The 19913-nt window shown below is 42.2% G+C and overlaps 3 protein-coding genes and 1 long non-coding RNA gene across 6 annotated transcripts; 3 read left to right on the top strand and 1 right to left on the bottom strand.

The window, feature by feature from the left end:
* Positions 1-5609: 5609 nt before the first annotated feature.
* On the top strand, positions 5610-6318 carry LOC108056192 (uncharacterized). Its single transcript, XM_017139898.3, has one exon. It carries the CDS (start codon positions 5648-5650, stop codon positions 6269-6271), a length of 624 nt encoding a protein of 207 aa, XP_016995387.2. The 5' UTR covers positions 5610-5647; the 3' UTR covers positions 6272-6318.
* A 233-nt stretch (positions 6319-6551) lies between these two features.
* LOC108056190 (uncharacterized) lies at positions 6552-7334 on the top strand. The gene has a single exon (XM_017139894.3). The coding sequence runs from the start codon at positions 6580-6582 to the stop codon at positions 7240-7242; it is 663 nt and encodes a 220-aa protein (XP_016995383.2). The 5' UTR covers positions 6552-6579; the 3' UTR covers positions 7243-7334.
* Positions 6647-9501, bottom strand: LOC108056191 (uncharacterized). Of its 3 annotated transcripts, none has more exons than XM_017139896.3 (2): positions 9277-9501; positions 6647-9200 (listed from the first exon to the last, which is right to left on the bottom strand). In XM_017139896.3, exon 2 carries the CDS (start codon positions 9163-9165, stop codon positions 8812-8814), a length of 354 nt encoding a protein of 117 aa, XP_016995385.2. In that variant the 5' UTR covers positions 9166-9200; positions 9277-9501; the 3' UTR covers positions 6647-8811. The 3 variants fall into 3 exon arrangements, with proteins under 3 accessions (XP_016995385.2, XP_016995386.2, XP_016995384.2); XM_017139897.3 differs by having other exon boundaries at positions 6647-9224; positions 9277-9500; XM_017139895.3 differs by having other exon boundaries at positions 6647-9203; positions 9277-9497.
* A 27-nt stretch (positions 9502-9528) lies between these two features.
* LOC138913221 (uncharacterized) lies at positions 9529-11028 on the top strand. The gene is made up of 2 exons (XR_011418877.1): positions 9529-10600; positions 10772-11028. It is a non-coding gene; the product is annotated as an uncharacterized lncRNA (long non-coding RNA).
* The last annotated feature ends 8885 nt before the right edge of the window (positions 11029-19913 follow it).

Below are 19913 nucleotides of genomic sequence, written 5' to 3'. Positions count from 1 at the left end.
AACAAGTCCCTCAGTTTTCCCGCACGGCGAATGGAAAATTTATTATATCATTTTTGCATTTCATTAGAGAAATTTTCAATTTTCTTCTCAATTAGGTGGCTAAGAAAGTTTCGACTATTTGTCTTCGTTTAGGCCACGACATTGTGGGTCCTTCAGTGTGTGTCCTGTCAAAGGGAAAACTCGCATGTTGTTTACGCATATTAGAAGGCTTTGATGGAAACTTTTTGGATTCTTTTTTTCGGCTTTTTTCTTTGGCTTAAACAAGCAAAGTAACTTACTGGAAATTGCATCTCTCTTTGGGGAGCGATAGGAAATTGCTTTGCTTTGCAAAACTTTTGTTGGCTGAAGACAATTTCCTATAAATTGCCAATTAGCAAAGTCAATAATTAGACAGTCTGCTGTGATCTGTGCGAAAATGCATTCGCAACAGAGTGCCGGCAAAACTTTATGCTAAAGTCGACTCTATCCGTTCGGTAACATTTTCGATTCTAATTATAGTTGCCTTGTCTCGGTTCTGGGTTCTGGGTTCTCGGTTCTCTACTCTCAGTTCTGGGTTCTTGGCTCCCCGACAAACTTCTGCTGCCTCTGCAAAAGTGGTTTTGCATACGCGCACTCACATGGAGTAAAAATTGATAGTTTTGCATACTGGATGCTTATCCCTGCCGCACCCCAAATACAGTTGCAATATCCTTTAAGCTATTTCCGCTTGTTGCTGTTGTGTGCGAACGGAAATAACAATGCACCAAGTGGAAGCAGGGAATACCTCCCCGAGAGAACCTCGTCCTTCGGCATCCTCCTCCTCAGCTCCCCGGCAATCCTGTGCAGCCACGGAAGGCAGTGCCCCATGTGCCCCATGTGGGGATTTATTTGTCGAAAATCGTCTGGCTGGGGCGACGGCAACTCGATGGGAATCGAGTGGGTCGGATCTGTGCTGGCAATTAGTGTGTTAGTGGCAACTGCAAGGAATTCATAAATAGTCAGGAACAGCACCTTGAACGGCATTCGAGTAAAAGCAACTGGAGTTGTAATTATAACAAACCCGAGATGGAAGTGAGCTCTAAGCAAACATACCTAGGCATACGTTTAGATTTTCTATTTTTCGGAAACACGCAAATGAACTTAAACAAGCCTTTTCGTGCTTTCGCTTTTAAGAAACATAGTATAACATCATTCGAAAATGGAACACACACATTAAATAGTAAAAATTAAAAATAAACAACACTTATTTACTAATACGTAAGTACTATTATTCAATATTCCGGTTAAACCTACTTACATCAGTTTTTTCCAGTGAGGTGGCTGCCGGCTACTGACTGTCTATCCCTGGCTGAAGCTGGCGCCAGTCAACCATTTGGCTAATTGTCTGCATTTATCAAGCGCCAAACAAGGCAAAGCAAAAAAGCGCATAGAATTTATAACAATTGTTTTACAATTTTCCAGTGACAAAGGAAAATCACTTAGAGGCATTGTCGTGTGTCTGGCTGTGCGTTACTTTCGTACTTTTATTTTTGGGCGCGGCGCCACTTCTATTTAATATGGTCGAAATTAGAGCAGCAATCTGGCGGAAATATTTAGCCAATTGGCAACATAATTTAAGGGCAGTCCCCGTTGCAGGCGCCTTGATTTATGCTGCAGCCTTTTCTTTTCCCTTAGTCGGTGACTTTTCCTTTTTTTTTGCTTTTTTGTTTGGTGGCCCCTCCTCTCAAAACTTTGTTACTCACATGTGAGAGTGTGTGCAATTGTGCACTAATTTGCAGTTAGTTTAATAAATTTTCCACTGCGCCACATGCGTGTGCGCAAAAGTTTGGCGAGTGCGGGTCGCAAACTTTTAATTTCTTGTTTGGCAAGCGGCATTGTGTCATAAATTTTTAGCGCTCCACCGGGCAGAGAAAATACACAAAGAGAAATCAGGATTTATTATTTATTTTTATATTTCCTGCTTCTTACTCTCCCTATTGGGTATTTTTTCTCTGTGTATAGTGACCCAGTGTGTGATAATTGTATTGGTAATTATTTCCACTGGCTTAGCGAGGCCTAAACTGGGCCATAAATAAAGTGCAGTATGCAGCCAAATGGCAATTAAGCCAAGGAAACAGTCGACGCTCGATAAGAAGGTTGTAGCTTTTTTCCCCCGATTTTACTGCCTTCCTATGCAAATGAGTTGCAATCGGCGAAAAAAAATAACTGCCAGCGAGTGCAAGGGCCATAACAATGGCTAAACGAAGAAAAAATGTTAACACGAATTAGCCAGAAAGTATGCAGAGATGCGAGATGGCAACAGGAAGCGGATGCAATAAACTATGCACCAGCAGCCATAAAAAAGGAGTCCCAGGACGTGCTGCCCCTATTGAGAGTCCTTCGAGGAGCTGCAGAAGCGGAAAGCTGCACCGTGGGAAAAGGAACCTATAATTTTTTATAAAATATCATGATCCATCAAATACCTTGATCTTTTTTAATTCTGTTTTATTTTTTATTATTATTGAGTGTTATAAGTAGTTTTATTTTAGTCTTTGTAATTGGTTTAGTTTTTTTTTCTGTGTGAAAATGGAATAGGATTGCAATAAAAGCGATAACAGCGGGAGCGTAGAAAAACAGGAATTAGATGGCGGATGAGGGCGCCTGAAAGTGGGCCACTTGAGCCGAGATGTCTAAGCACTTGACACTCCCCCGATCCTTTACTATATGCCATATTCTCCATTCTGATGTGACACATTTCCAGCTATTGCCACAAGTCAGACTAACGATATGTGACACTTGCCCACACACGAACACACGCACAAACACTTGCCAACAAACATTGGGATTATGCAAATGAAGTAAGGGGCCCTTTGAAATTCATAAACATTTAATATTTTATGGAGCATTCATGAACATTTAGGCGGCAATGCAAGTGTCGAATGTATGCGTGTGTGTGAGATGTGTGTTGGCAAAAACAATTGCCGGTTGTTGTTGTTTTTGTCATTGTTTGTTGCTCCTGCCTGCATGTTTATTTGTTGTTTTTCCCTCAGCACTCGAGGCAGACCACACATACACGTATATAATATATGTGTAGAACTACACATAGGAAAAATATCTCTAGTATTATTTTATTCGTCATTTCTTAAAAAACGGATCCCTAATAAATTTGTGTGAGTTTATTAAATTACTATGAAATGGAATTTTCAAGGATGACTTTTAAGCTTTTACAAAAAGTTGTCAAAACTAAAAAATTTCTATATAGAATTGACAAAGAGTATTTGATTTAGAATATTAATAATTTCGTATTTAAAAAATATTTTTTTTATTTGGTACATCTTGTCATATATTTTTTCTCTCTGTACTTACAACTATATGAATATCAAAGTGTTTTGCATGAATTTCATGTGCTCCATTGGTGAAATTTTACTTGTCATTGTTGCGTGCTGAATAAAAGATGAGCACCGGTAGAGCTCGAATGCCTCGAGGCAGCCCAGACTTGGGAAATGAAAAAGGGGAAAATCTGGGGGATTATCGCCGGTGAACTGCAGTTGCTAATCACCCAATTTGGTTGCACGATTCAATCGGAATAAGAGCAGTATAAAATGGAATAAAATGGGGGTGCAAATGCCATTCACGCAATTAACTAACTTGGCCCGAATGGCACTAAAGCTTTTATCTTATTATCCCGTCGAAATACCCAAAGCGCTGAACGCAGAACGCTGACAAGCCAACACAAACAAATGAAGCCGGCAAGATGGCAAATAGTCAAAGGACCTCTGGAAAAACAGAAGGCAAGCGAAAATGTCCGCAGGTCCTTCAGCTGGCGGAAAAAAAAGAAGGAAAAGGAAAACAAACCGCTTCCACAGCGAGAAAAGCGCATTATGTCCTTGTCTTTCGTCCTGTCTCCCCTCCCCTCGCTTTCCCCTTTTTAGTCGCTATCTCTCTCCTGTGGCCGCTTTGTTATTTCGATTTTATTCTCTAACGATTTTCCGCCTTTGATTGCGCACCTTTTTCTAGTTTTTACCGTTCAGTTTTCACCTTTCCACCGAACCGACGGGACGGGGTTATAAATATGAGCAAACATTTCACAAGATATCCTTAATTAAAGCAATTTCCCTTTTTGGTGGAACAGGACGAAGGTACTAAGGGACGAACGGACGTTGGCAAGACGTTGGTTGCGTGTGCACCGGCTGGAATGAAATTTGCAAAAAGGACAGCCAAAGGAAATAAGCTGCCTTGTCCTCGCCATAAAGGTGCGACCGAAAAACGCTGGGACAATGACCTGTTACGCACACATACACGCCGCCACAGATACAGCCGAACCGCCGCACACACTCACAATCACAGTCACACCGACGCCCAAACACCCACACACCCACCCTCGGGGCAAAGGGGTTAAGAGCGAATCTTCGTGTGGCCATTAACATGAAATTTTTAACAGGACCCGCAAGCGAGAGCCAGAGTTGCCAGGGTGGCCAGGGTTGCCAGGATTTCGGCGGGGTCACGTGGCCCGCCATTGTTTCCGCACTCTCCTTATTACTCCATCTCAACCTATATCCTTTGCCGCTCCTGTTATTTAAATACCCTTTCGGGCAAATTTCAAGTTGGGTTGCATTTTTAAAATGACAATATTTCGTTAAAAAAATATAAATGTATATTTTTGAAAAATGCTTAAAAATTTTAATTTTTAATTTAAGATGACATCTTTTAAAAAGTGAAACAATTATAATTATAACTTTTCAAAATTGAAATAAAAGAAAAATATTTAATATTATATTTACGAAAAAGCTTTAGTTTTTAATTTAGTTTTTATATTTGACAGATATTTCAAATATCTCTTATCCTTAAAGAGCATTCCACACTTCGATCCCTTCCTCGTTTTCCCCTTAGGTTTTGTTGGGTAAGAGACCCACGAAGCTTTTGTCTCCTGGTCTCGATGCGGTTCCCTCTTTATTTTTAACCAGCAGTCAAAGGAGAAGGGCTGAGAAATGGAAAGACCGAGGGGCGTGGCGCCGCTTTATTCGTAAGCCCCCTTTTCCATAGTTTCCACGCCGCCCCTTTGCGCTCCGCTTCTCTCATCTCCTCCTTAATCCGGCGCGTATGTCCTTGCACAACATCCTTTGCATTGTTTGCGCTATAAATACACGATGCTGGAGGTGCGCAACGGGTAAAGTACCAGCAACAAGGACAACAACATTCCAACGAGAACGACAACAACAATAACCGCAATCCCCTCCCCACCCCACCGCCAACGCACAATAACAACAACGGCTTATCCTTGGCGTCTTCGACGGCGTCGCACAGGATGCGCCGCTTATTTATCGCATTTTTATGTGAAATAAACGATTCGGAATTGGCTACGTAAAACATTAATTTTATTGTGGGGGAAATTGAGATTGCACATCGAAACAACAAGCCCCGCGGAGAAACAACCGACTGAGCAACACCTTGAAAGTTTTCAGTGGTCCTCAAATTGATTTCGGTTATTATTTTACCAACTGCAGAAAATCGATAATGTTGGTGAATTAAAACCTTGTTTATACTACTGAAACACTAAAGCTATAAGTACAGGTTAATAGTAAGATTCACGGTTGGGCAAGACAAATGGATTTGCACAGACCATATACTTGATTCCGTAGCGAAATTCCAGTGTATTCTGGGCTTAGTTTAGCAGCAAGACAGTCGCAGGATGAAGGGAAAAAGCAGCTTAATCGTACTGGGTTTCATGCTGAGTTTTATCACTCAGTCATGTTCTGAAACCAAGTGCAAGTCCACCGAAATTCTGTCGGACAATGGGTGCGTGGATCGCGAGGGCTTCCTGAACCGGATCATAATGCGTTCCTGGAAGGATCAGGGCTTCGAAAAAGCTAAGGCGAGGGCTGGCCTGGTGGACGATATGCAGTGCAAGCCGGGCGAGGTGAGAACACCCTTTGGCTGCTCGAAGCCACCGTTTCCACCGCGCAGGGAATCGGCGAGGGTGGAGATCCACCACAGCAGACTGGAACACAACCTTATAGTGCACGATGGTGCCGGCTTCAAGGTGAAGCACCATGAGGAAGAAGGAGAAATCAAGCCTGTTCGCAAGCGTCGAAGTCAGGGGCCTCCAATATATGGGCACAATCGGCCACGGAAGTACGTATTCTTGCCGGGAAGAAATCTACATCCGGGTTTCAAGTGTCGAGCGAACGAGGTCCTCGGAAGAAAAGGTCGCTGCATCAAGAAAAGGCGAGCAGTTAAACAAAAACAACATGAAAAACATGAAAAACTTGAACAAGATGATGATCAATATTACGATACTGCAGTGTATGGATAAATTTGATATCATACAAAATAAATCGACTTGGAACGTTTTAATCATAACACTAACTTGTTATTTTATCTTGTGCTTATAATATAAAGATTTATTATATGATTGTACTTTAAAAGTAACCAAATGGAACAAAATGCATAATACCTACACTTTTGTATGCTAAATTAAATTAATAAATTACATCATGTGAAATTGATCATTAACGGTAGGGCAAGATAAATCGATTGTTTATACATAGCTTAGCATTTAAATGGTTCCACTTAATTTCGTTTGGAAAATATATTTCAGTCTGTTTAGTCGTGCACTCCAAGATGCAATTTCAAGGCAGCTTGAGCGGGCCTTTAATTTTCAGTTTATTCTTGATATTTCTTCAAAATGTTCCTAAAACTGAAGCATCCCAGTGCAAATCCACCGAAATTCTGTCCGACAATGGCTGCGTGGATCGCGAGGGCTTCCTGAACCGGATCATAATGCGCTCCTGGAAGGATCAGGGCTTCGAAAAGGCAAAGGCGAGGGCTGGCCTGGTGGACGATATGCAGTGTAAGCCGGGCGAGGTGAGGACGCCCTTTGGCTGTGCGAAGCCCCCGTTTCCACCGCGCAGGGAGTCGGCGAGGGTGCCAGTGCACCACAGCAGCTTGAGTCGTGACCAGGTGGTCTTCTCCAATTTCGGTGCGGCCCGAACCTACTATAGGGAACCAGAAGTAAAGTCTGGCAAAAAGGAGAAGAGGGTGCCTTACTCGGGACCCCCCATTTCGGCCCACAATCGTCCCCGTATAAGCTATATTATGCCGGGCAGGTTGCTCCGGACTCAACGCAAGTGTCGACCTTATGAGACCGTCGGACCAGATGGGCAGTGCCATCGAAAGAAGGGCAAAACTGGGATCTATGAGCACAGGAATCACCTATATGGGTTGCAACTGAGACACCGACATGAAGGAACTGATACACACAAAACAGTTGATGGGTCAGTTTGACCCAATCGAATAGTTACGTAACCATACAAAATAGAATACAGCTGATGAAAATAGTAACGTGTATTTTATTTTCAAATTAAAAATATTTTCTGGAAATTCTTTCAAGCTACATTTACTGTCCACATTGGCAGTCAATTGGGATTACAGCTACCCAATATTTTCATTGTGAACAACCCTCACATATGGCAGGACATTTAATGGTCCTTCACCGTCGAGCCTTTGACAAATTTAATTTAATTTTATATTGTGTGTGTGCCGGGTCGTTTTGTTTTACGATAGCCGCCTCTTTCTTGGGGCCCATTGAGAGCAAATTAGTTGCTCGCCTTAAGTCCGAGCCATTGACAAAGGATTAATCAAAACAGATAGATGGGCATGTTGTGCCGCGTGTGTGTTCTTGTGTGCTGTGGGTGTCCTTTAAGGATGACATTATGCTGAAAACATGGCAGGGGATTATGAATATAAAAGCATAATTAAATGGGATTTGCGCCTTTTGGGTTGGCTTTTCTTTTCAATGGAGGCAACACTTTGAAACGGCTTCGGTACGGCAATATAGATGGCTTTGACATGCTAATTAGTTAACCTCGCACGCTCGTGTGTTTGTGTATTTATGAGTGTGTGTAGTTGTGAGTTTGGGGCCACATTGCTCATACGCCGCGTTTGACAGACCCCAGGCGCGGCAGCTAAGTGGCTGCTGTTCTGTTCACTGCGGGCGGCGCCCAAAACATGATGAATAGTTTTGCAATAATTACATTACACGGCAGTTTCACGCTCGGCCCGCCCGAAAGAAAGTCACACGTGGCTGACGCTTGGATCGAGCGGAAACTAAGATGACTTTCATCTACACAGGGAGAGAATAAGTGAATTCTATTACTTATAATACTAAATAACTAAGTGAAAATAAGTAGCTGTAATATTAAATATTATTGAAAACTAGCTGGACGAAATATATTTAATTTATTATAACAAAAACCTACTTTCATGCTAGTTAAGAAAACGTACAGACTACCTACCATAAAAGCTATTAACTGAAATAACTCTGTTAACAGGATATTTCGCCTCTGTGTGCAAATGCCACATCAATGGGCATACTGATGTGGAGACGAACGCGCGGCTCGGAGGGCATTAATCATGTTCGGAGGTAATTAGCAATTAATAACGTTTTGCAAACTGTAAATTTATCGCCTGCTGCTCCGTCTTAGGAATTTCCCATCATAAATTACGTTTCCCGGCTTATGAATGAAGTGAAAAATGATCCGATGGCCATCAAATGTCTCTCTGCCATCGAATGCGATTTCCGTTTTATTTCATTTGACTTTTGTCCCAATTGGGGATTTGCCTTTGCGCTTTCGTCAGCTTATGGATTCGCCTTTTGCCCACACATAGCTGCAATATATAAATTTACAAAGCCTGCATATTCATCTTGTCATGCACTCAAAGTTAATATGATTGATGGCTTAATCGATGACTGCCTTAATTGCCGCCAAAGCAATTGGCTTGATTTCTCGGCTGGTAATGCCTGTAAGCCATAAGGCTAGCAATGCTTATTTTATTGGAATAACAAATTAACATTTATGATGGAGACTCCGGTTCAAAAATGCTTTTTCCCGGAATTACCAGGTATGTATTTACATTTGCAATGTTTCTTTCAACTGGTTCCACACACCTCAGCGGTAAACTATAAAAGTGAGCGGGCGCCAAGATATTGAAAAGCTCCAGGGTCGCCTCGTCGTTTTTGTACTTCGCCAGTATGTCAGGACCTTCCCTCAACAGGATGCGGGAGTGGCTGACATTCTCCGTGTGGCCCCTTTCCCGTTTCTGCAACTCCAGTTCTAGCTTGTAGATGTTCGGCAAATTGCGCAAGTGGAAAGGATCTTTCTGCACCGCCTCCAATATATCGTCAACATTTCTTGATGGGAAAGCCATTTTTAGATAGATATCGATTCGGAAGAAAGTAGATTCTACTGTGATATTTTAGGCAAGGCCTGCTTTTAAAACAAAAATTCCATAAACTTTTTTAGAAACATTTTTACTCACCCACAAAAAATCCATTGTCGCGCCAATTAAATCGAGTATTAAACGGGCACTTCAAATTCCGTTCTTACCAATAAAATATAGACTTGGCCATAATACCTTAAACCATTTAAGTCGCTTTCGCGCGGACAAGTGTCGGGCGAAATTTATGGTTTTGGCTGCGAGAGCGACGCGTGAAATTGGCTTCTAATTGCCGGCGAATGAAATGTCACAGCCTTTGGCAGACTGAAATCGAGAGGGAGATGTGTAGGCATACGTATATATATATTAGGGGAATGATGGGGAAAAATCAAGCGAAACTCATTTCGATACACTTGAGTTGATTTGTTTGCGGGGCAGAACATTTTCATTTAAAATTAGACATGGATTTGGAAGTGGTTTGGCAAATCTTGTCATAAATTCCACAGCCAATTCGAATAAATCAGTGCAGTGATTAGTGGTCCGGTTCTCTTTTATTTATTAATGCGCGCATAAAGAGTTTATTTATAGCTGAGGCCCGAATCATTCATGTTGCAACATTGCCACTTCCAATCGCATTTATTAGGGTGCTCTTCAGTGTGGCTGGAATTTATGCGTCAATGCACCTGGCGAAAAAAGTCGAACATGCGGCACTTCAAGCGGTGCAAAAAATGCGACCTGTAATATATGTGTGTGCAAAAAGGGATGCTGCACGTGACAGTGGCACTCGTTTTATTTACTCGACAAGTGGCAATTACAAAAATCCGCTGGCAGTCACTGCTCATTTCGCTGCCAGTCGAGTGGCATTAAAATGTTGCCATTTTCAGTTTTCATTCACATTTGCCCCGCTGCCACTCGAGAGCCAATCCGCAAATAAATCCGATTGCTTGCCTCTAAATTCCAAACTATATTCCCCGATAATTGCTTGGCTTTGGTTAGTGCTCACTGAATATGGCTTTGGCATGCGATTGAAGATTCGGGGCCTTAATCGTTTGGCACATCTCTTGGCCCGGCAAACTATTCGCAACGATTCAGAATCCGAATCCGATCAGCAGCAGATGCAGCCGCCTTTATTGCCTTATTGATGGAATTGTTTACATGTGTAATTAAGTTACCAGCCCAGTAAATGTGCTGATGATGTGTACAAATTTATTTGCCATAATATTTGCATATGTTTAAGCCGAGTATTTTATTTTTTGTAGCCCACCATTATTGTTATTACTATGGACGAGATTCGCAGGATGCTGGACTTTGGCTCAGGCCGCTCGTAAATATTTATGCTACGGCCGTATTGTTGTCGGAATTAAAACGGCAAACATGACACTCGAAAAAATAATAAAGCAATCAGTTAAGCGCAGCCACTGTGCGGGTAATTATATAAATTGTTTGCTTTTGCCCACGGAACTCCCTTTGTGTTCGCCTTGTCTGTCTATCTGTGTGTTTATTGACTCACCCAGTCCGAGTGGACGAGTGCAATGAATTTTTATGTGCTTATAGTTGTGCTTAGCATTAAATTAAAATATGCATCAATGTTTACAAGCGCCTCGGATGATGTCAATTGCGATAAAAGCACGCTCGTAAACGCTCGCACGTTACGCATACGCCATGTCATGCAGGGACCTCAACGACAACGGCGAAGTCGCCATTTTGCCTAGATGTTGTCAAACATGGCCAGACAAGGAGCGCCGGACAGGAACACCTCACTCATTGGCCTGACCAGTGGCGGGAATGGGACCAGGGGGAGCAGCAAAACCTCAAGTCAGTGATGACAGCTTTATACTCCTCAAGTGGAAAGGGTCTTTGATGGAAAAAAGAGGGGTGGAATAATTTCATATAAAACCAGGAATTATAGAAGTATTTTTTATTGTTTAAGTATTCCAAATTATGAAATTAGAAATATCTTTTACTAACAATAATATTAAAATATTTATACTATATATTTTATTTGTACAAAAAAACATATATCTAGAAAATGTCGGTCCTTAGGAATACATTGATCCAAAAATTAATATAAAAATGTTATGTTGTGAAAACGGTTTCAAAATAATGGCTGAAATTAATTCCGTAACTAGATTTGTCCCAGAAAATGTTGTCATCTCTGTTTGATCTCTGCACTCCGTCACTTGTTCCATTTTGTAGTTGGACTGCGGGCGTTTAAGAGCTCCTTTCTCCATGGACACTCTCCCAGATGAAATCCCCAGACCCGTCCCTTGTTCCGGATGGTGTTCCCCGATCCCTGTTCTCCGTTCGATGCTCCGTATTCCGTAGTCCGTGTTCCGTGTGGCTGTGCAGATAATGCTGATGATTTTGATGTTCGTGTCATTGTCGTTCGAAAGCGTTATGCGTGACGAAACGGAAGCTCTTAAAAGGCACAATGAATAAACGCTCGAAATGAGGCCAAAAGCCGCCCAAAAAAGCAGTCCTGGTGAATGGTGGCTGGTGACTGGTGTCTGATTTCTGGCAGGCAGTGTCCTGCGGTTCGCCATGGCACATTAAGAAGGACTCCGGCTGTAAATTCGCCCTGTTTTATGCGCATTTCGTTACGCCCTGATGCCGCCACCGCTCTTTCTTGGCCGGAAACTCCGGCTCCGAGTACTCCGGGTCCAAGGCAATTGCCACGCCCCGCAAATACTTCCGCTGGAAAACAAGCCGGCGGTTGGGGAATCATTATTTTAATTAGATGCGTCAAAAGGATCGCGGGACAGCTGCTCCACATTATTTAATTGAATTAAACCAAAATCTCTGTCAAGTGCCGTGCGCTGCGAGTATAATGCATTTTTAATTAAGCTTAATGTCAACTTTCCACATAATGTCCAAAAATATTTGATTCTAACCTAAATAAAACAAAATTTAGGAAAATAAGATTATTTTAAGTTAAAGCTAGTAAATTAATATTTTTAAAATATTTACAATTATATATACCTATATTATATAACAAATAAGTAAAATAAACATATTACCCTACCTAAAATATATTTTCTACCACCGGTACATTTTCCTCTGTGTCATATTAGCATAATTTATAAACCTAATTTACACATATTCGCAGCATATTTTTTGGGGCTAACATTCCGGCTGGCAATTTGCTTAGCTGCCATTTAAATATCAATAGTCCCTAGGCCCGGTGACCGTAGGGCCATTGCTCACGCCATTTCTGCCCGGGACTGAGACATATTGTTCGCAGACCACACACTACCACCTCTCCGGCCGTAAAAAATCACCGACGGACGGAGTCTATCTGTCAAATACATCAAATCGTTCACCCCTCGCCGCCCTAAGCAAACATGCCAAGCCAAGCGGAGCTGAGAAGAGCTGAGCCGAGCCGAGAACTGAGCCAAGTCTGAAATGTGTATATCATTTGGATTGATTGCCGGGTCCGCACACGGGCCAACCCGTGCCACACTCGGAAAAATATTAGAGGTATAAAGAGTGAGATCTAGAATACAAGGAAAACAAAATCATAAATCAATTAGGAATTTTTAATAGGCGAATTACATAATTTTTACTTTGTTAATCACATTATTTATTTTAGGGATAGTAAATTTATTTTTCTTAGAATAAGTTTTTATTGGTAAAAAGTCCGTTCTTGAATATTACTTAGAAAATTAATTTAAATTGTATAGTTTTTTTAAACCAATAGAAAAAGTAATTTACAATCTTGATTACAAAAAGCTTAATCTCATTAGCAACATTTTTTCAGTGTACACTAGAGCTCCCACTAGCGAAGTTTTGGGGTTGAGCATGTGGCGCTGTCTTTGTTTGCGGCTGTCGTTGGGTGTTTGTTTGTTGGGTGGGTGGTTTTGCGTGCGTGGCGGATGTGTTTTCCGTTGGGCAAATCTGCTGGGAGGAGGAGGCGGTGGAGGCGACGGCAGAGGAAGTGGAAGTGGAAAACCGGTACCGGAAGGTGCAACGCCGGCCACTAGACGCCATCGCGAGGCGGCGTCTTCTGCCCCGCTTGTCGCACCCGGCTTGTTGACGCGTGCAGCGGCCAAATGAGTTATGGCCCGCTGTGGATTATGGCCAATGGATCACGGCTTAAAGTTGGCCAAAAATTCAACAGAGTGAAATGATCATAGCAAGGGCGGCAGACCGCAAATAAAAAGCCATAAATAGTCAACTTCAGGCTGAAGTTTTTGGCTTGGCTGCGGAACAATGCAACCCACAACAGGGCAACACACATTGCTCTCGACTCTGAGCCGCTGAGGAAGCTCGGGAAGCAGAAGATGTCGACGAAGTGCAAAGCGCTTCAAACGATTTTCCGCAAAGTTGACTGCCTCCTGCAGTGGAAGGTGTTTCGAGTGCGCGCCGCCAGAGCCACGCCCAAACGCCCCTCCGCCGAGGTCTACCAAACCACCCGTTTGCACGGGAAAAAATCTTTAAAAGTATTATAAAAATTATTTATTGACATGTTTTTGGTACCTTGATTTACCTTTACATTTAATAAACTTTGAATTATTTGTCACATAAAAATAAAAATACTTTCCTACAAAATTGAACGATTTTGTTGCATTATCTAAGGGATTTACTTAAAGCACTTTATGTTTATATTTTTCTCAGTGCATAAAACACTCTGTTTGTAATCCGTATCTTTTATCCGGCGGAGTGGGGTCTCGTGTGCATGCATGTTTACTGCCACAACAGCAGCGACGGCGACTGAAATAAAATTCTCGCCAAAGGCCTTAAGGTATTCCGCACTAGCAAAATATGCGAGTTTGTAAGACCGACAGCAAAGAGTGTGGAGTTGAGTTGGAAAAGCGGGAAAATTGGAGAGTGTCGGGGGCGGTGGGCGGTGAGCGAGACACTTGGGCATGGGTCGCCAACTTCACACCCAATCGCGGCAAATTTTTGGCAACAAACTTTTCTGCGAGCTGAAGGAGCAGCCGGAAAAGCAGTAAAACGAACTAGCTAAAGTAGGAGTCGAGGAAGAAAATGTCAGAGCACTTGGAAAGAATATTTATAGATTTAAAAAAGAAAATAATGAATATTAAATAATTTATTTAAATTGCAGAGCCGTAAGGATCTGAAAGTATTACGATTTTATATTTAAAGTATGTGAATATTTTCGAGATACAACCACAAAAGACAAATTACAACAAATTGTAGAAACCTCCAAAAAATACTTACTTATTTATTTTTGAGTGCATCTTTGAGCTGAGTCAGTGGAGTAGCGGAATGCGAAAGCGAAGCACTTGCGAATGTGGATGAGGATGTGGCTGCCGTGCCAGAAGATGTGGGAAGTGCTGTCCTGTGGGCGTGGGAAGGATGGCTGCGAAAGAGACGGAGATGAAGGTGCGCCGTGCAGCCAGGGCGAGTGGCGAATTTATTGCCCAGGGAAGCATATCGTGGCGCGACGTCTCCCGAGGATCCGAATGCCTTCGCGGGGGCTGCAACATGTCGCAAAGTTGTCGAAGCAGGGAATAAAGTTGGCGAACGGGCGCTTCCAGAAGTTCGGCGTCCGAGGAGCACAAAAAATTAGAAGCTGAATATGTTTTAGTGGCGCTACTGTGCTGACAGTTGTGTAAAATATACGCCGGGCTCATAATTTATATCAGTTTTGTTAACTCAACGTGACTGCGTCGCGGGATCTCGCCGGGATAGGCTGCCAAATGTCTGCAGGAGCATCTGGAGGACTCCCATGCTCCCGACTTTTTCTCCATCTCAGCCGAAGTCTGGTCTCCGCACTCCCAGGATACTTTCCACGGAGTCAAGAGCAACGGCCGCACGTTCGTGCAATTAGCCAAATGGCCCCACCATCTGACTTATTTGACTTTGGGCGCTCTTTGCGTCCCACTTTTTGACTAGACCAGAAATGGGACCCACCGAAGGGGAATGGTAAGAGCTCAAGAAAAATCGAAAATAAGAAACCAAATTTAACAAAAATTATCCGTTGAAAAAATCTTTTCAAATATAGGTAGACTCCGTAGTCTTTTATTAATAAATGTATTTGGTTCACTTAAAGCAACGGACAGACGATTAAATTATTTAAACAAAATTATAACATATTGCCATGAACGCACATAGAAAACAAACATTTTGGTTAGCAATTTACAAACATTATCCATGAAAAGCTATAACCAACTTAGATAATATTATTTAAATAATTGGTAACCCAAAATATTTGTAGGTACTAAGCATCTATATCAGCATTTAAATACAAGTAGAACGGAGTTTAATATTTCCCTTGGTATTTATCTTCAAAATATTTGCACAATCTTAAGCGAGGCTAGCAATTGCAAAATTTTTGCTGCATAGCTCGGGGCCTATACCAACCTGGTGTATATATGTAAGTAACGCAAGATTTTCATTTTCGACAGAGAGCCGCAAATGCCGACGGTCTGCCCCACAATAACTCAAATCCCAAATGCCTGCCATTAGTGGTCTGCAGTAGAGGAGCCCTCTCATAGTTTTTGTTTAATTAACTGGCGAGCTGGGTGGCTCGAGGAGGGGAAGCCCCGAGAGCATTGTTAATCCACTTTGAAAACTCAAAATGCTGTAATCTTTAAATGTGTGGGGTTGTGGAAGAGCTAAAAGCTGACCACAAGAACAACCGCAGCCCATAATGACAAAGGGAAATTTTCTACTTATCGTGCCATGGATTTTCCCTTTTCCAGCACTGGGAAAAAGTTAAAACATATTTTAAAAGTGGAATGTGAGAGCAATTAAAATAAAATCTACCTTTATTCTAATGGGAACTGGACTATTTAAAGATACATTTTATTTTATTATTTATTTTTAAATAGTATAACTGTTCTTCTCGCTGTGTATCTTATTTGCTTCTATAGGTGCTAATCAAATTACTTTAATTAGCACAGCCTGGCAGTTAAAGCAACCAACAACTCAGGGGCAAAAATTGTGAGTTTTACTTGCGTCCTGGGAGTCCATTCGACTGTCAATCAGAAACGAAGGAGCGATTTCGATTCGAGCGATGGGAAATTGACAAAATGAAATCAGTCATAAGAATCGAGAGCAATGCAGCAAGGAACAATAACAATAAGAGTAAATCTCATTATTCTTCATTTGATTTCACATTCGCAGGCTCTCGAGAATCGGGGCGAATCGAATGAATCGAATGAATCTCGCCTTTCACACGCAGCTCCCAGCAGCTCGTAACGTTGTTTGCCACCCGCCCATTGTTGTTATAAATTTCAATTAAATAAAAATCAAATTAAATTATATGATGGCCATCGAGGATGATAATGACGCTGGTGATGATGATGGGATGACGATGGCTATATGACGTGCAGCCAGATAGCGAGCGATAGCTGCCCCATAATTGAAATCTTCAATGTGCTGATTTTAATGGCCGCACACACAGTCGGTGCAATTACTCGTACTTTGGACTGGTAGTCCATCAAAGACCGCCTGATTTATTGCTTTGTCTTGGGCGACTCGTCGTAATGGGGCGGAGCTCTGGGTTAATTACTTTATATTGCGATTTCGATATAGGGATATCGATTCGCAATCAGGCTGAGAGCCCCACTGACTCGCTCGCCTTTTGTGACATGCAATCTTTGTCATGTTTTCGTTTTGATTTTCAGCTGGGCAAAACCCAATTCGTATTTGATTTGATTGCAGAAAAAACCTGCGCACCCATTCCCTTTTCCCGTTTTTCCCTTTCAACCTTTTCCATTTTGCGGCCACAATTTAGTGCATTTTACATTGTTTGTAATGTCAGCAATGACAGTTGATGCTGCCGCCGCAGCTGCCGCCGCAGTTGCAGTTGTTGTCATTTCATAATTTGACCCAGGCGACCGGTTTTCCCAGCTTTCCCGGCTTTCCGTTCCCCTGCTGACAAAGCGGGCAAATAAAGTTGACATTGTGCCATGTGCAATTAATATTTGATTGCGCGCTAAGCAACTGCATTTGACCTGCAAGTGCCACAGAAAGCATAAAACTCTACTGGGATCATCTGGGATCATAAAAATGAAGCAAAAAAAAAAATAATAAAGTTTTTAGATTTATTAAATTAATATTCTCCAAAATGTGATCTAAGCTCTTTAATATTTAAAATATAATCCATTGATTCCGTATTACCCGTTCATATTTTCATAGTTTTTTTTTATTTTTCTGTGCCTTTTTTATTCAGATCTTACTTTGGCTGCTTTGAAATTTTAAGTGAGTGAGTTGCGGACTTTCGGCCACAAACTTTTCCATTAAACTGTGTCCGGAAATTATCTCGTCGCATTAACGCAAAACGCTGCTCGCTCGTAAATCCCAACCCATTCCCCCGCCCCCTCTTTCAGCGCACTGAGAGCGCCATCAAAGCCTGATGGCAAAGTTTTGCATTCGGCTCCAAAATGAATTAAAAACGATTTTATAGTTGCATCAGCAGCAGCGGCAAAGCTCTGGGAAATGTAGATAAACATGAGGAGGACCGAGTGCAGTACAATTTCGGGAGTGCCCAAAACCAGAGCTAAGCATAAACAGCCTTGTGCTTTCCCGCCACCCTACTTTCCCTGGGTTTCCGGTGGCTCAGGCACGCATGCCATTTGGCAAATGAATTTCCCAGCAAATAAACAATTGTGATGCTCCCGCTCTGCCAGGACCTACCTACCTACAATCCCCGCCTGCAGCTCTTTTCCAGGTTAGATTAGGTCAGTCCTGGCACAGAAATGCAAGCCGTAGAGCTCAGAATTTTGTGCACAGTAGGAAATCATGATAATGTTTTCTAGTTCTGTGCAGATGTAAGTTTACAATTTTACAATTTATTAATTTAACTAAAATTGTATTTAATGTAAAGAGTTTACCTGAATCGTTTCTACATTCCTTTCTACCTACAAAACTTTTAATTTTCATCGCAATCTCATTTTATTATGCATTTCTCTCAGTGCACATTTTTAAGGCACGAAGCTCTGACAATGCGCCAACCTAAAGCTTTACAGGCTGCCGACAAGCTGCGCTCTTGATGTATTAAAGCACCGGCGTACATGGCGTATGATTTATATATGCAGTGCCCAGAAAACGGGTCTGAAATCCGGGACTTCGCCAACAAGCCGTGCACTTTGCGACCAATTACAGGACTTGTCGTCGAGCCAAAGGCTAAAGTGTTAAAAACAGTGCCGCTTTGATCCGGTGCCGTTCAATTAAATAAATGTCAGGGCCAATAACGCATCCCTTTTAGCCATGTTTTTCGTTTTTTCATTGAACGCGAAAAAAGATTTCCGGGAAAACTAATTGCAGAAATTTCGCCCTTCGGATATTTTTCACCGGAAAGTGCAGTAACGGCGTAAATGCAAGACTGAAAAGTTCAACAAGTTGCCGCGGGAAAAGCTCGAAACGAAACTACAAACAAATAATTTAAATGCTAGCCAACATTCGGTTAAAAACGGAATGCAGCTCCGTTGAATTAATTGTTAAATCAACGATAAAGAGTGAAGCATTCCAGGGAACGAAATGAAACAATGGCAAAAGGCAGATTCAGAATCAGATTCAAAGGAGTACAAATATTTTGTTCAAATGGGGTGCGGGCGGAGGTGGGGGAATTGTGGGAGCATTTAATTCGCAGACAGAAAAGAGGATTTGGGATTTCGAGTCGAGATTGTTGCAGATGCAACTGGAGTTGCTGTTTCTCTGGTTTTTCCTGCTGCTGCTGCTGCTGTGGTCTTCCTGCCGTTATGCTTTAACTAAATTGCGGTGTTTGCGGCCAGCTGCCTCCCACCAGCCCCGCCCCCTTTTAATCCCCGCGCATGTGTGTGCATCTGCGTCTGTGTTTGTGTGTATCTGTGTGCCGCCAACAAACACTCAAACAATTAAAAGTAAAAATTCTGCAAAAGTTTTCGCATTAGTTTTGCGTTGATGATGCGCTCCAAGTTGCCGCCCGTCGACAGCGGCTACAGAAATTAGCAGCAGCAACTAATGCGCACCACTCCACTGCATACAGCTGCGGTCAGAAGAATAGCTTTCGAGAAATATCTTGGCTGATTCTCAGCAGTGTAACTTTAAAGCGTCTTGAAACTTTGATGGCGGGTGTGGTTTGTTTTCAATTTGGGTAACAAATAATTCGAGTACCTATTTTCAAGCTATTTATATTAGGAAAACATAATGACATGACAATAAACAAGAACTATTTTTAGCTAAAAAGTTTTAAAACATTTCATTTAAAATATAATGTTTTTAAGAAAAACAAAAATATAATACAAATTTTTGTTAAATACATTTTTTGTATATTTAACCGCTAATTTTTGTTTGTCAAATTTAGCTTTTGTTTTTCTTTCTTGAAGCATTTAAATACTTCGAAATTCCTAGTTTCCAATAGTTTTTCCGTAATCCAACGGCACATTTTGAGTGACTTAGCATACTTACCTTAATAGCCTATTAAGGCTCACTGCCACTATTCTGACCGCAGCTGTCCCCGTGCGAGTCTGCGTTGCCGGATGACGCAGGGCAACCCCAACGCGAAGCCAAACGCTCTTCCGAACCCGTTCGCCTGTGCTTAATGCGGCGCGTCAGTGCCAAGTGTCGCGGTTGCAGAATAACGCTTCAGTTGGCCCGCCCGATTTCGGCACTCCGGCAGCATTTTCCGCCATTTTTGTGCTCCTGGCAGTCGGTTTTCCCCGGGTTTCCCCGCTTTTCGCCGTGGTTCTCCCGCATTTTCCGCCGCCCAACCGCAGCCGCAAGTCTTAAAGTGCCTCGGGATGGATGCCTGCAACACCTGGTACACCTGAAGCTGCTGGTTTTGGCTG

Source organism: Drosophila takahashii, chromosome 3R (genome assembly GCF_030179915.1).
Source record: "Drosophila takahashii strain IR98-3 E-12201 chromosome 3R, DtakHiC1v2, whole genome shotgun sequence".
In the NCBI taxonomy this organism is placed as follows: domain Eukaryota; kingdom Metazoa; phylum Arthropoda; class Insecta; order Diptera; family Drosophilidae; genus Drosophila; species Drosophila takahashii.
Note: the sequence above shows the minus strand (reverse complement) of the source record. Positions and strands in the feature narration are given on the sequence as shown.